The following is a 16234-nucleotide window of genomic DNA, read 5'->3' as shown; positions in this document are numbered from 1 at the left end:
CAAAATTAGTACATAAAGAATAAATAATAATTTTAAATATTTCGCTTACGATAATAATTAAATAATTAGATTTATATTATACTTAATAGCATAATTTTTATTGCAGACTATTATTTACGTGTCATCTCAATCTTTTTCCTCTATGCCTGTGTCTATCTATCTATCAATACAGTTTTGAATACCTCCAAGTCTTTTCAAGTAATTGTTGTCAATTATTAAAAACAATTATTTTAATAGTTTAATGAGTAATAAATAAAATAATAGCATTAATACATGAATGATAGATAATAAGTTTAAATATTTCACTTATGATAAATTCTGAATTCTTTATTATTTTTCCTCTATTCATACATCTATCTATCTATTTATTAGTGTTAAATTCGTACCATGCATAAATTTATATTTTAATTTGATGTAGTAAACTAAAAATAATATTTTATAATTATAAATTTTTTAATTTTAGTATAATATTATTATTGTTATTATATAATAAATATATTAAATATATTATTTTATATCTATTCAAAATAAAATATAAATAAAACAATTTTTAATTTATAATATATTTAAATCATAAAAAAATATCTAAAAAAATAAAAATATATATAACTATATTAGTATCATGTTAGTTTTACATTAAATTTTATATTAAAATACTAACAAAAATTTATCAATAATCTAATATTTTAATAACCTCATTAGATAAACAATATTCATATGATGTTGTACTCTATGTTTAAGGATGATAACACTATCGGAACCCATTGGTACCCATCCTACTCCTACACTAGAGTGGGTTCTTGGACGGGACGAGACGGAGTCGAATTTAGGTTAAATCTGTCCCTATCTATTAGTAAAATGATTAATAATATTGTATCATATCTAAATTTTTACTTTAATTTATACTAGGTATGTAATCATAGTTATATAAATTTTAAAATTTTATTTAATTTGTTAGATTTAATAATTATACAGGCGGATAGGGGCGGATTTTTGTCCTACCCGCCTCATTGCTATGCCTATTTATGTTACACATTTCATTTCAAGTCTGAAAATATAATTATATATAAATTAGTTATATCTACGACAAATATTTGTATAAAAATGTAAATTATAACATGTTACTAAAATAAAAATACAATTTTTCTTGTCTAAATATTTTTTTTTAAAGGAAAAGCTCAACACAACAAGTGGAGCACAAGATAACAAACAGAAACCACTGTCAGCAGAATAAACAAAAAGTAACACTAATAGATATCCCTTGTCACTTTCGGCAATGCCATCAGCAACATAAGGGATCCACACCTAACCACTCCTTATAATTCAAGAAGGACAGCTGAATAACCTCTTCAACCCCTTTTCCATCATTCTGAAAGATCATTCTATTCCTCTCTAGCCAAATATTCTAAATAATCGCACATAAACATACCATCCACCTCTTGTGCTCCTGCTTACTAGTTGAAAGCTCAGTCCAACTTTGAAAATGTTCCTTTAGTGTCTTTGGGCATGACCATTGCCTTCCAACAAAGGATAGCCAAGCACACCAAACCTGCCATGAAAGCTCACAACCAAGAAATAAGTGGTGACCATATTCAACACCTTGGTTACATAACACACATGTCACATCTTCCTGATTAACCACTCCCAATCGGCTCAGCCTCTCCTTCGTATTGACCCTTCCAATCAAGACGAACCAGACAAACAGTTCAACTCTTGGCGGGACTAGGCCTTTCCAAACTGTCTTAGTAAAACTGTAACTTGCTATATCATTTGGAAGCATTTTCACCTGCATCGCCTGCACAAAGGAGTTAGTAGAAAATATGCCTTGTTTATCAAATTTCCACACAACTCTATCCTCTCTACCGTATGCAAGTTGAATCACTCTTAAAGTTTCATGCAAATGGTTCACTAGGTCCAACTCCCATTGGAAAAGCTCTCGCCTCCAATGGAAGTTCCATCTCCACTCTAACCTGTTCCAGAACCCACAATCCCCTATAACATATCCTGTTTGGTTTGAAACTGAGAATAGCCTCATAAATAAGTCCTTCAGGCCCCTCCACGCAGCTATACATCCTCCTATAAACGAGTACCTCTCCCATCACCCCCAGAACCGAGTACCTCTCCCATCACCAATCTCCATGGATAGGCCATTAATCATCTTCTGTCTTACTCGTTGGTCCTTGAACTGTATTTGGCAAATGTCCTTCCAAGGCCCCCCGAGTGGGTAATACTTGGGCAGACAGCATCACACTGGGATTCAGATTATTACAAGAGCACACCACCTTCTTCCATAAGGGGCAATCCTCCTTTGAAAATTGTCACCACCACTTAAAGAGAAGGGCCGTGTTACGCACCATAACATCCCTAACCCCCTAAACCACCCATTTTTTGGGAGCCTGCACCACCTCCCACCTGACCATTGACATACCATTCCTTCCATCCTCCTTACTCCAAAGAAACCTTCTTTGTAGGAAAGTCAGTGATCTAGCCATAAACTTGATAGCTACGATTTAGGAAATTGCACAATCGGCAAAAATTCCTTCCGGCAAGTGCACCGCACAAACGGCAAAATTCCTTCCGGCAAGTGCACCGGTTATCGTCAAGTAAAAACTCACAATAGAGTGAGGTCGAATCCCACAAGGATTGGTTGAATGAGCAATTCGGATTAGAAGTTTGTTCTAGTTGAGCGGAATCAAGATTTAGATGAGAATTGCGGAATCTTAAATTGCTTGAATTAAAGAGCGAGAAGTTAAAGTGCTGAAATTAAAAAGGGATCGGGGTGATTACATGAAATTAATTGCAGAATGTAAAGAGAAAGTGTAGATCAGAAATGGGGAATTCATTGGGTTTCAGGAGATATTGAGATCTCCGAATCAAAACATTTTCATCTCTTCCTCAACCAATGCATTCATTGAATCTTGCTTGGCAATCTTATATGATTGGATCCCAATCCCTTGGCTCACCAATTCTCTCTAAAAACAAACAAATTCCCAACCCTTGGTTTAAATGTTCATAAGAAGAAATGATGCTCGATCACTGATTATACCACACAGTCGAGAAGCTTTCTAACAAAATTCAAGAGAAAAGATTGAAGAAGAAGATAAAACTATTATTGATTCATTGAATTACAATAGAGCTCCCTAACCCAATGAAAGGGGTTTAGTGAGTCATAGCTCTGAATTCAATTACAAAAAGTATCAAAACTCGCAAAGATGAAAAAGTTCCCCCAAAAGTAAAAGTAAAAGTTCCCGATCCCCCTCTGGGGCTGGATTCCCCTTCAATCCCGTCCGTTTCAAATGCAGAAACTAAGGCCTTTAAATAGGCTCCCTAAATTACAAAATGAAAATGAAATTAAAAGCAAATTACAATCAAATGAAAATAAACTATTCTAGATGATTCTTGTGGCCTTGATTTGGTGTTGTTGATGGGCCTTGCTTGCTTGAAGGGTAGAGTGACATAATTGATCCAAAAAGGATAATGATCCATTAAACTACACTCAAACGTTGCACCCCCCTTTCTTGAGTCGTCGCTTTGTTCTCTTGTCAACCTTGCCAATTTGATGCCAAATATAGACTATTATACCTCGTTGGAAAGCTATGGATGTCAGCTTTCTAACGCAACTGAAAGCACCACAATTGGATCTCTATAGCTCAAGTTATGCTTGATTGAAGGTGACAAGGTTGCTGGTTGGTTTGACAGCGTTTAAGCCAACGTTTAAGTTACTTAAACGTGCTCGAAAATGCCAATTTTGGGAGCTCCGTTGCATTGTCCACCCCATACTTCTATACATCGTTGGAAAGCTCTGGATGTCTACTTTCCAATGCAACTGGAAGCGCATCATTTGGAGTTATACAACTCGAGTTATACTCCATGGAAGGTGAAGAGGTCAGCTGGCCTGATTGCATGTTGGTACTATGCTCTTCTATGCACATTACGTGATGCCAAGGCATCTTAGGCTAGTTTCACTAGCCTTTTTCTTTTATTTTTAGTTGTTTTATGCATTTTCTTGAGCCTTAAGTAATCATTTGGGCCAAATAGTCATGCTTGTCTTAAATCATTCAAACATGAAGATTTTGATGCAAATTCCATGAGTTTTTAGTTATATTCTTTGAATGCTATGAATGGAAGAATTCTCATGAATTTTAGCAAGACTTTGATGCAGTTGTTTGGATGATTTCAGGGAAGAAGAGGCTAGGCAAGGAAGCAACAAAAATCAATGAAGGAAGCCTGGATATCATTTGTGGCGTTTAAGTTCCAGTTTAAGCTTAAACTGGAACTTAAACGCCACAAATGATATCCAGGCTTCCTTCATTGATTTTTGTTGCTTCCTTGCCTAGCCTCTTCTTCCCTGAAATCATCCAAACAACTGCATCAAAGTCTTGCTAAAATTCATGAGAATTCTTCCATTCATAGCATTCAAGGAATATAACTAAAAACTCATGGAATTTGCATCAAAATCTTCATGTTTGAATGATTTAAGACAAGCATGACTATTTGGCCCAAATGATTACTTAAGGCTCAAGAAAATGCATAAAACAACTAAAAATAAAAGAAAAAGGCTAGTGAAACTAGCCTAAGATGCCTTGGCATCAGTCAGTTTCTCTGCAACAGCCTTTGGCATTTTATACAAGCTCAAGTAATAGACAGGGAGGCTGTTCAAAACAGATTTAATAAGCACCAGTTTACCGGTTATATTGAGGATTTTGGCTTTTCCAGATGCTTAGCTTCTCCTCCACTTTTCTATAATGGGCTTCCAAGTCTTCACCAATCTCGGGTTCACTCCTAGCGGGATCCCCAAGTACTTCACCGGCAGAGAGGCAATCCTACACCCCAACACTCTAGACATACGCTGCACCCACTGATCATCACAGTTAATAGAAATCAAGCTAGACTTATCAAAATTAATGTTCAGTCCCGACATGAACTCAAAACAACGAAGGATCCTCTTGTAATTCTTAATGATCTCTTCATCCGGGGACAGAACAATACAGTATCGTTCGCAAATTGGAGATGAGATAGCTCAACCTGATCTCTACCCACCAGTAACGGCAAAATACGCCCATTTCTCACTACCTCCCTAAGCAACCTATGTAGCACGTCAACGACAAGTACAAATAGAAAAGGGGACAATGGATCACCCTGTCGCAAACCCCTTTCCATCTTAAAAGGCTTAGATGGCGAACCATTTATCAGCACTGACATTGAACTCGTACTTACACACTCCATAACCTAACTCCTCCATCTCCGACCAAAGCCCATCTTTTGCAACACAAGATCTACAAAGTTTCACTTGACTCTATCGTAAGCTTTCTGGAAATCCAGCTTCATTATCACTGCTTCCTTCTTCCTCATTTTAACCCATTGAACAGTTTCGCATGTGATAAGGGCCCCATCATGAATTTTTCGTCCCTTGACAAAAGCACTTTGAGTCTCACCTACTAGTCGTGGTATGATTGCTCGCATCCTCTGGACCAGTATTTTCGAAATGACTTTATACACACAGCCTACCATACTGATCGGTCTCAGATCTTTGATTTCCTTTGCACCATAAAACTTAGGAGCTAGCGCCACCCAAGTGAGATTCGCATCCGCTGGTAACTTAGAAGACAGGAAGAAATCCATCACCGCCGCCGTAAATTCAGTGCCAATTTCAGACCAGCACCTCTTTATAAAGTTCATGTTGTAGCCATCACTTCCAGGAGCTTTGGATGATTTGCAATCCCATAATGCTTCTTTGACCTCCTTTAGAGTCGGTTGCACTTCCAATGCTAAAGCATCCTCCTCACCAATCATTTCCACCAACCGTCCCTGAAACCTATCAAAGGAGACTCTTCATGATGATACAACTTCTTGTAAAAGTCTCTAATCTCGATCTTGATCCTCGTTTGATTCCTTATCAACCTTCCATTTATGAGTAGCACATCAATCCTATTCTTTCTCCTTCTCGCAGAGGCCAAGTTGTGGAAGTACCTCGTGTTCTTATCAATGTCCTTCACATGTCTAGAACGCGACATCTGCTTCCAATGTAACTCCTTCCTTACATACCATTTCTCACAACAAGTCACAAGTGCCTTTCTTCTTGCCTCCACTGTTCCATCATGAACACCGTCACCCACCGCGTCGTCAATCTTCTTGATCTCTTCCTCAAATTTCATGATTTTTCTGTCCATGTTCCCAAATTTATCTTTATGCCATCTTCCCAGAGGACCTGTCATAGCCTTCAGTTTATTTGTAAATTGTGCCTCACCTAGGCCTCTCCATTCCTCCTTAATCATTCTCAGAAAATCTTCATGTGTAAACCACGAATCAAGGCTTTTGAATGGCCTCGGCCCATTTCTCTGCCTCCTACCTTCCGCCATAATTGGACAATGGTCAGACAAGCCCCTAGGACCACCACGTAGCCGAGTGGCTGGAAACTTTTCCAGCCATTCCAAGCTAACCAAAACCCTATCAATATGGCTGCATGATCGACCTCTGAACCATGTAAACTTTCAGTCAGTAATCGGCAAGTCCACCACCCCCATGTCATGTATCCAATTCTTGAAGTCTTCAACTAAAAAGGGTAAGCTATCAGTACCCCGTCATTCTTCCACCTGTACAATCTCATTGACGTCTCCCATGAAGCAACAGAAAACCTGACATAACCCCGCAATGTAACTCAGCTCTTCCCAAACAACAAGCTTCTCATCTCTAGCATGCGCACCATATACCAAAATAAAAGCACAATAAAAATTATATTTCACTACCTCCCCTTCAACACACAACCACCTATCCCCTTTGTGGCTATTTCTTATTTTAAAGAAGTCATCATCGCATATTAACAGTAAACCACCAGAAGCATCATTAGATTCAACAAAGTCCCACCTCACACAGCTATTTCCCCAAATTTTTGGTATATCATATTTAATCACTACCTGTCTCTTGGTCTCCACCAGGCCTAATATGTTTAACTTAAATTTTCTTTTTAGGTCCTTTATCATCCTCAACTTCCCTTCACCCTTCAATCCCCTAATATTCCAAGAAGTAATAATCATTACAGTAATTATTGCACACCTTTTTATGAGTTTTAGGTCTGCTTCGCCTTACTTTTGCCCTTTGTTTCGCCAACCTTTTTTTCAGGGCAATTTCTTCATTCTGTTGTTGAAGGATCGCCATTATGTCATCTTCTTTATTATACAACACTGTTCCTGACTCCGTTGCTACTTCCCAAGTTCTTTTGTTTTCTGAAGCTGCTCCTCCAAAGTCATATCCTCATTGTCACTGGCTTCATCATTCTTACCATGCTCTACGTCTTCCTCATCTACCCTGTGTCCTGCTTCCAACATTGCTAAATTTCTACCCGTACCTGCTTTTGTACCTAGGCCAGACTTATCACACTCTTGGTCATCTTCACCATTGTCTGCATCAACTTTACTGCTTCCTTTTTCAGCATTGTTTGCCACGCCCGCAGCTCTTAGTAGATCATTGACCCCTTTACCATGAACTGCTAGTCGGCCTCCTCCCACCCCCGCCGTGCATCTCCTTCTCCGAGCCTTATTATTCGCGTCATCCCCACCAAAATTCGTCACCGCACTAGGTGAAATAAGCACATCTTCTACCTAGCCCACAATCGCCGTCGCCTTCGGTACAAGACCTTGGCCAGTGTGTCTTTCCTCCAGGTAACTCCATCTTCGATCGGCCAACAGCCGTCCCCCGATCTACGTTCAACCCGATTTACAGCTCGGGAAACAGAACTCACTGAAGGCGCCAGGCATCGAGGCTTCCTCAACTGGATAAGGGAAACCCTGCTGGCGATCACTTCCCCAATACGCGTTCTGCATAGCCGACCCGATACAGGTCCACGTTCCTTAGCAGGCCCGTGAAGCACGTCCTTTTCTCCAGCGTGCAAAAGTGAACCGGGCCTTAACCCTTCATGGCCCAAATCCATATAATAGCACCTAAGTTTGTTGAGGGGCCCCTTTTTAGGTTCAATAACATCAGACATCATAACTCCCTTTCCAGGCCTATTAGGTTTACAACCGTACTCCCAGGAGATAGTCATCTCAGAATCCACTTCATTACTCACCTTATAACCCACAAAATCTGTCATGCTTTCAATATCACCTTTATTAGATTGATAAGTTACCAAGTTCAACTGATTGTGTTTTGAATTCCCATAACTCCACTTATTCAAAATTATTTCTGAATTTACCAATTTATCCTCATCTTCAACCTCCTCCCTTTGCGACTTGATAATCACTTCCGCTGCCGGATCTGAACTAGCTGACAAGTTTGTAGGACTTGGCGACGTTATTGCTATATCATCACAGAGCTTCGTAGTTATGTTTCTCTAGTGGTCACCGCTACCCTTGCCATTCCTTATTGTATCCATCTTATCATTCCTTCCATATGTTTCATATCCCACCTCTTTTACCACTATATCAAATCCATTAGTGCCAATTGTGATATAGATCCATTCTTTTATCACGTCTATCACACATGTATCAACTTGTACACGGCCAGCACTAAAGGAGGTGCACGATTTAATCGCATTATCACAGCCAACCACCTCCCCCCATTGACTTCCTATTACCCTAAAAGTATCCACAGACCATGCATGTAGTGGAACCCCAAAGCACTCTAGCCACACCCTCCAAGTTTTGCTTCTCTCCGACTCGTCCCACCTCCATACGCTATGGAACAACTGCAGAAGGCTATTTATATGGAAGGTGTATGCTTCTTCTGCATTCAAGAGACTGTCAAAGGTCAATAGTGCTTTATAAGCACCTATTTCACGCACCTAAATAACGTGAGGAAAATTCTTCGCAACTGATTCCTACAGTGCTCCAAAGTCAATAGCCTTCGTCGTTCCCCCAACCAAGCTTTTCTGTAGCCAGTCCAGATTTTTTTTCACCAAGGATACTTTCACCTTCTTCGTTAAGGATGGCAAAAATCCCCAGCGGGGCGGGTATCCGCGGGGATTTACCCGTCACGGGGCGGATATGGGGACGATTTTGTACCCGCGGGGACGGGGGACGGGGCCCCGTATATTAAACGGGGCGGGGGCGGGGATAGAGGTCCCCGCCCCGTGGAGACCCGTTTAAACTCCGTTTATGTAAAAAGACTAGAATATCCCATTTGTGTGTACTATGATTTTGTTAAGCATTGTTATAATTATTGAATTAAGTTAAATATAATTTATATGATTATAATTAAGCATTTGTTATCATCTTCATTATCTTTGTTTGCTTTTTCTATTATAATTACTGTGATTTGGATAAGCATTTGTTATAATTATTCTAAATTTTTTATTATTTTACTGATTTTGAATTTTTGGTTAAGCATTTGAGTGCTATACATGTAATTCATAATATTGAAGTAGATATTGATGTAAGTAAAATACTAAATTATATACAATACACTATTTTTTAAATTTTTTTCTAATTTTTTTCAATTTTTATTATTTTTTTATAAAAATCCGCGGATATCCGCGGAGACCCGGGTCCCCGACAGATATGGGGCCCCCGTTACCCGTCACGGGGATGGGGCGGGGACGGGGACGGATAATGGAGGCGGGGGCGGGGGGCGGGGGGCATGTCCCCGTCCCCATGGGGACCCGTTGCCATCCCTATTCTTCGTCCACCCATTGCCATGTGGATCTTGAACTTTCTTATCCTTCGCCAAAACCTTGTTGGAAGTTGTTGCGATATTCTTGTTCTCTCCTCTATCTTCTGGCATTTGACGACCCAAAGCACTTTGGGGCCATCTCGTGGAGGAATCCTATTCGTGTCTTTCACCTCAGGCATTCTTCTGTATTTATCTTCCCCCACAAAGACATTCTTGCCTCTCAATCTCTTCTGATTCATCTCAGCTATAGCTTTCAAAGCTCCCCTTTCGTGGTGTATCGTATGAACGCAAAGATGTATATACCACTGTTCTTTTGTTTCCTTGATAAGTAAATGTCGTTTATACGTCCAATCCAACAAAATAGTTGAAACAGCTCCCTCTTTGAAACATCACCCGGGAGATTATCCACGAAAATTGAGAAGGACTCGTTCTCCAAACGTCGATACTCATCTGGATTCCAAACCCTAGAATCCTTAGTCTAACCTACCATTCTACCCCTCCCTGTGTTTCTAGTGCAAAATTTACAACCCCAAACTAACCAGCAAGTGCACTGGGTCGTACCAAGTAATACCTCAGGTGAGTGAGTGTCGATCCCACGAGGATTGATGGACTAAGCAACAATGGTTAAATGATTTACTTAGTTAGGCAAGCAGAAAAGAGTGTTGAATGTTCAAAGAGTATTAAACAATAAATTCAGAAAATTGGAAGATCGGTATGTAAATAAGTTGAAAACCAAATATGGAGAAACAGTTAAGGTTTCAAAGTTATCTATTTTCCTGATTGACTTTTCTTATTAACTATTTTAATCATGCAAGATTTAATTCATGGCAAACTATATGTGACTAGACCTTAATTCCTTAGAACTTCCTAGCCTCCTCTAAAATTCATCAACTGCCAATTTTTTGGTCAATTAATTCCAATTAGAGGGTAATGATCAACTTCCAGTTTAAATGCCACAAAAATCCTAATTGCCCAAAAATAAGAGGATTATATGTCACGTATCCCGTTAAATCCAAATAATTAAAATTTAGGAGAAATTGTTTTTAAGCTGTTGTTCAAGTAAAGAGTTTTTCCAAGTTATACAAGAACTCAATTAGAACATAGGTCATACTTCCGTTCCACCCAAATTCATAAAATAAAGAATGAAAACAATTCTTGAAATATAAATCAAAACATAAATTAAAATAGAAAAATAATAATATCAATCCATACAATAGACAGAGCTTCTAACCTTAACAGTGGAGGTTTAGTTGCTCATGGTTCAGAGAGAAAATAAGGATTCAAGTAAAATGTACTGAGTGAGAATGAAAAATTAACTAATGGAAAAATTCTCCTTTTATATCTGATCCTAATAAATTTAAATCCTAATTTTTAAAATTAAATAATATCTTTTTCTATTTTAAAATAAAATTTGAATCAGAATTAATTATGGCAATCAGCAAGTCTTCAATTGATGGATAGGGACCACTTGATTCATTCACTTTGCAGCCTCTGATCTGTGTTTTTTGGGCTGAATACTAGGTCAAAAACAGCCCAAAAATTGCCCCAACATTTTCTGCACGTGGCGCATGTCACGCGTACGCATTAGGTACGTGCACGCGTCGTTGTGCAAATTGCCAAATCACGTGCACGCGTCAGGTACGCGCACGCGTCAGGTACGCGCACGCGTCGCTCCTCGCTGGTTTTCTCATTTAATTTTTGTGCTGCAGAAACTCCATCAAATCCAGCTGAATGCTACCTAAAATATAAACAGAATTGCGCAGACATCAAAGTAGCATACATAGTGGCTAAAAGATAATTAATTCTTGATTAAACTCAACAATTTAAGTGCAAATTCACTTGGAAAAGATAAGAAAGATGCTCATGCATCAGTTCCCCACCCACACACTCTCTCTCTCTCATCACTCTCACCTACCTAAATATTATTAAAAACTTCTTTGAACACGACATTTGTGGTTGATGACTTTGGATTGCTATTTTTGTCTCGAATTAGAACAGTTCAAATTATTGCGACTCTTAACTCTTGACAAAGCAACAAAAAGTTGTCCATAGGTGAACACTAATTTTGACAAGTAAAGTCCTACATGTGATAATGATTTACCACGTAGTGAAATTCTGAAATACCTTAGTTTTTCAATATTTTTCTCCTCTTTATCTAGTATCTCGTCAGCCAATAATATCAAAATTGCATTTCAAATACGATTTGATTTGCCAACACTATTACATATTAATAGCATTACAAATAGTTTTCTTAATTGCTGACTAGACTTCAATTTAGAGTTTATTTGACTTAATTTCATAAACTTACCATGTTATCAGCTAATTAGGACTACTAAAATAACTAATTCAAAATTTTCGAATGACAAATTTGATTAAAAAATTTTATTAACAATTAATTTAAAAAATAAGTGATCTTTTAGAGACTAAATGACTATTTATTCTAATTTTGTATTTATTATTTAAGAGTTTTAGACACAATACCGGAAAAAAGAAAAAAAAACCTTGAACAAGGTTTTATAATATGATGACACGTGATGTGTGCGGCGGCAGAGAGGAGTGTTGAAATTTTTTCGCCACCGCCGCACTGAGACAGACTCCAGAGAGAGAGGGAGACTGCGTTCTGCGTTGTAGCTCTAATCAATGAAATGAAAGAGAAGAAAACAAGTTCCAAATCCTCTTCTTCAACCTCTCCTTGTTCCCATCTTAGAGACGCATACAACAATTGCTTCAACAGGTTTCATCTACATCAAATCAAGCTATTCACCAATCCTCCTTCTATTCTTATCAATCACCTTTTATTTACTATCTTAAACCCTAATTTCATTCTTCAAGGTGGTACTCGGAGAAATTCATGAAGGGTCATTGGGACAAACAAGAATGTGTTGCGGAGTGGCAAAAGTACAGAGCTTGCCTTTCTGTATGTCCTCTTCTATTCTTTTTGTTTTATTTGTTTCTTTAATTTGTCGAATGAAATGAACCATGAGTTTTTTTTTTCTTTTTCTGTAAATTTGGACAGCAACATTTGGATGATAAACTCCTCAGTCATTTCTTGGAAGCTGAACAAATTGATCAAAACCATTTGAGTAAACCTTCTAATGAGTAAGGTGATGATGATTCCTTCACTCATTAACTACCATTTTTATTCTTTAGGTTCATAGGTAGGTGTTGAATAATTAGTAATCAATCATGTTAAGTGTATAGTACGGTATACCCACCAAATATAAAATATATTTTGAAATATAAAATACACATTTAAAATAAGGTAAACAATAATTATAGCAACATAGTATTTTGAGTGAATATCTAATTTGGTCTCTGACAATTACCTCGAAAGGACAACGAGACCTTGACAAAAAAAAATATCCAACCCGGCTCCTGTTCTTTGTTTTTTGGGACTGATTAGCCCCGTGCAAAAAAAACATTGACTTTTTTTTGGCACAGGGACTAATCAGTTCCATAAAAGTAAAGTTCAGGAGTTGAATTGAGTATTTTGTTTTCAAGGGCCTTGTTGTCTTTTGAGGTAATTGTAAGGGCTGGTTATAGTTTTTTCTCTAGTATTTTTTGTGTGCACATAGTATTTTTTTATTAGCAACTAGCCAAGTAAGTTCAATGCTAGAAATTTAGCAACATAGGTTAAAATCCTTCATATAGGCTATAACATGATGGATGGAACCAAAGTAATGCAAACACTGAGATATCAAGTTACAAGATTTGCAGCTGCAGAATTTATATGTTCTACTAATTGTGGGTTTGAAAATTTGATGCAGAAAGAAGCTTATCCATGTGAAGGCCAATCTTGATGTGGTATCATGCTCCGTTACCTGTTTGTTAGGTCTTTGAACAGAGCAAGTGATCTTGGAGGCTGCGATCTATTTTCTAGACAAGTAAATGTAAAGAACAGATGAAATTTAAGGATTCAATATCCTATTTTTAACCTCGGATAAATTTGTCTCTTGGACCACATTTTCAAAATAAAATATTTATCTATTCTATATAACATTTTGGAGATGAACTTATAAATCAGAATCAGTGTAAAGATATAGTGCTAGTTTAAGAGGAACCACCAGTGTTGATATTGGCATTAGGTTCCTTATTTAAAAAAGATTGAGACATACTACATGATGGGCAACCAAATAGAATCTAAAGATTATAAAATTACAGAACAATTAGTAAGGCAAGTAAATGTTGGGGAACCAATATTTTTTCTCTTATTTGTCTTGTATTTGAGTTAACACTAGCCAACTCTCTATTTTATTCTAATAAAAATATTGGTACCCTAGCAATCTCCTTTTGTCATTTCGGCTCTTCTTTTTTATTTCTTTTTGAAAAGGAAGTGTGCAACCATCCATTCTTCACCATCATTGTATCCAAAGAGTTCTGCAACAGCTATAAAGAATGTTCTCCAATATACTGTCCACTTAACAGCTGAATCCTTGCCATACGTTGATTCCATAATAGGCTTTATGGTGGTGATATTCTTGTCCATTCTTTTGAGCCATTCTTCACTGCAGGATATGTTCTTGCTTCAATTCAAATTAGCTTTAAAATCAAATTAACCGTGGATGGAATATAACAAGATTGCTGTAAAATAATTTATTTTAACCTGGTCTGTGCATAGTGTTTTCCATTTACTAGCCAATGGTTGAGGACAGTAACATCATCCTGCATACATGAGTCATATGTTAGCTAAATCTGAATGCAATTTATAAGTGATTTGAACAAAAATAAAAGAAGTTACATAGCAAGCTCACTTGGAAATAAAGTAGTAGATTTGCTGAAGGCATAGTTCCTCCTGTGAAGAAGTATCTAGTGATCCAGTCATCATCATTTTTGTCCTATACACACATATGAAAACCTTACTAGTTTTACTAATGAACTGTGTTATAGACAAATCAACCAAGAAATCAAGATGGTTAAGTTGTTTATCAATATTATATCAGGTTTAATTTACCTCAAAATGATAAGCAAATACTTTGTGGCAGAAATAATGAACAAATAAAAGGCTATCCTCTTTCATCCATGAGGATATCTTCTTGAGAAGATCTTTATAGTTCTTCATATGCTGCATCAAGGTCAATACTGACTTTAGAATTTGAGCAGGTACAGATTCAATGCGGATTATGAATTGTATGCGCTCAGATTCTAACCTCAAACATTTCTATGGAAAATATTCTGTCATAGGAACCTTCCATTTCAAACGTGCTAATATCTGCAACAATGATGTCCAAATTCTGCAGCTGAAGATCCCTGACAATACAACAGATGGAATAAAGTGATATTTTATTATCATGCAATTGAAGCTAAATGTAGAAGCCATATGTAATGCTGCGTTTGTTTGATGAGACAAAGACACTAATACATAGACATGGTGGTACATGTCCATCGTTTGTTTGCTGAGACACGGATTTTTTAAGGACACGGTAACACACAAACATACATAAAATACATGTATTTAGTGTCTTTCAAAAAAGATGAGACACGAAGACACATTAATGAGACACAAATATTTACTCTTTTATCCTTAGTAATTTACTCTTATCCTTATTCCATTGGTGATGATATAAGGGTAAAATTGATATTTAGTTTATACTGTGTGTTTCGTTCAGTATCAACAAACACAATAAAAAATTCGTATATCTTTGTGTATATGTCTCTTTGTGTGTTTATGTCTGTGTCCATATATTTAAAAGACAATAAACAAACCCAACCTAAGTCATCTAGTCAAATTATTTGTAAAGGAATGTGTACCGGGACTGCTCATCAATATAAGCCTTTTGGGTTGCGGAATTGCATATTCCTGTAACCTTGCAGTTACTGTATTTCTTGGCAATGTAAAGAGCCAGTGAGCCCCAACCACATCCAACATCAAGGACTGTGTGACCATCTTTCAGGTTTGATCTCTCACAATAGAGTTCTAACATTGCTTCTTCAGCATCTTCCAGCGTCTGAGAGTCAGAAGAGAAGTAACAGCAACTGCACCAGTATATCCATATAGGGTATGTTATATTAACCATATAGGTTCTCTGTGTGTCTTACTATTTTATATTTTTTATGCACAAGAAGGGTAGTCCAGTACACAAGTATTCCGTGTTAATGCAGAGTTCGAAAAAGGATCGCCCCCAAAAAGTATAATGTAGATAGTTAGTTAATTACATTGGTGGATGTTTCCACCATTTGAACCCGTGACTTTGAGGTCACACAGAGACCACTCAACCGAAGACTCTACTTCTTTTTCATGCAAAGGAACATGCCCTTTTATATACATTATGCAACAAAGAGGATTCATTTATAACTAAATTTTACACACACTTTATTTTTCAAAGAAACAGCACCATTATGCACGTACATGAGTTCTAACCATAATAATTGCAGTGTTCTCTTCCAATTTGAAGTTACAATTGTGTGAATTAATGAAGATTAAGATAAAAGGAATGACCTGTATTTGAGATTGGTTCCAAGGACGAGCTTGAAGAAAGAGGTTGGCAATTCATAGTGTTGAGATTTGGGCTTATCAGTGTTGACTGCAATAGGCATCTCTCGCAAAGCTGAAGGAGGGAAGTGGAAAGTGAAATGCGTTAGAGATGGAACTGGAAGCAGTTAGTTAGTTAGTTAGTTAGTTAGTTAGAAA

General features: G+C 37.3%; 3 protein-coding genes across 3 annotated transcripts in view; 1 reads left to right on the top strand and 2 right to left on the bottom strand.

Moving 5' to 3' along the window:
• Positions 1-5789: 5789 nt before the first annotated feature.
• LOC107461001 (uncharacterized) lies at positions 5790-6359 on the bottom strand. The gene has a single exon (XM_016079429.1). The coding sequence runs from the start codon at positions 6357-6359 to the stop codon at positions 5790-5792; it is 570 nt and encodes a 189-aa protein (XP_015934915.1).
• Positions 6360-12095: 5736 nt separating this feature from the next.
• LOC107461021 (uncharacterized protein At4g33100) lies at positions 12096-12710 on the top strand. The gene is made up of 3 exons (XM_016079445.3): positions 12096-12340; positions 12439-12523; positions 12623-12710. Exons 1-3 carry the CDS (start codon positions 12252-12254, stop codon positions 12707-12709), a joined length of 261 nt encoding a protein of 86 aa, XP_015934931.1. The 5' UTR covers positions 12096-12251; the 3' UTR covers position 12710.
• An 875-nt stretch (positions 12711-13585) lies between these two features.
• The window catches only part of LOC107461020 ((S)-coclaurine N-methyltransferase), a gene marked incomplete in the record, with an annotated part of 2899 nt that continues 250 nt past the window's right edge, over positions 13586-16234 (bottom strand). The window contains 7 exon segments of the mRNA XM_016079444.3: positions 13586-14111; positions 14210-14268; positions 14358-14441; positions 14558-14668; positions 14754-14853; positions 15355-15579; positions 16043-16151. Of these exon segments, the coding sequence (XP_015934930.1) occupies positions 13919-14111; positions 14210-14268; positions 14358-14441; positions 14558-14668; positions 14754-14853; positions 15355-15579; positions 16043-16151 (881 nt within the window).

Source organism: Arachis duranensis, chromosome 8 (assembly GCF_000817695.3).
Source record: "Arachis duranensis cultivar V14167 chromosome 8, aradu.V14167.gnm2.J7QH, whole genome shotgun sequence".
Taxonomy (NCBI): domain Eukaryota; kingdom Viridiplantae; phylum Streptophyta; class Magnoliopsida; order Fabales; family Fabaceae; genus Arachis; species Arachis duranensis.
This window is presented reverse-complemented; position numbering and strand designations above follow the sequence as displayed.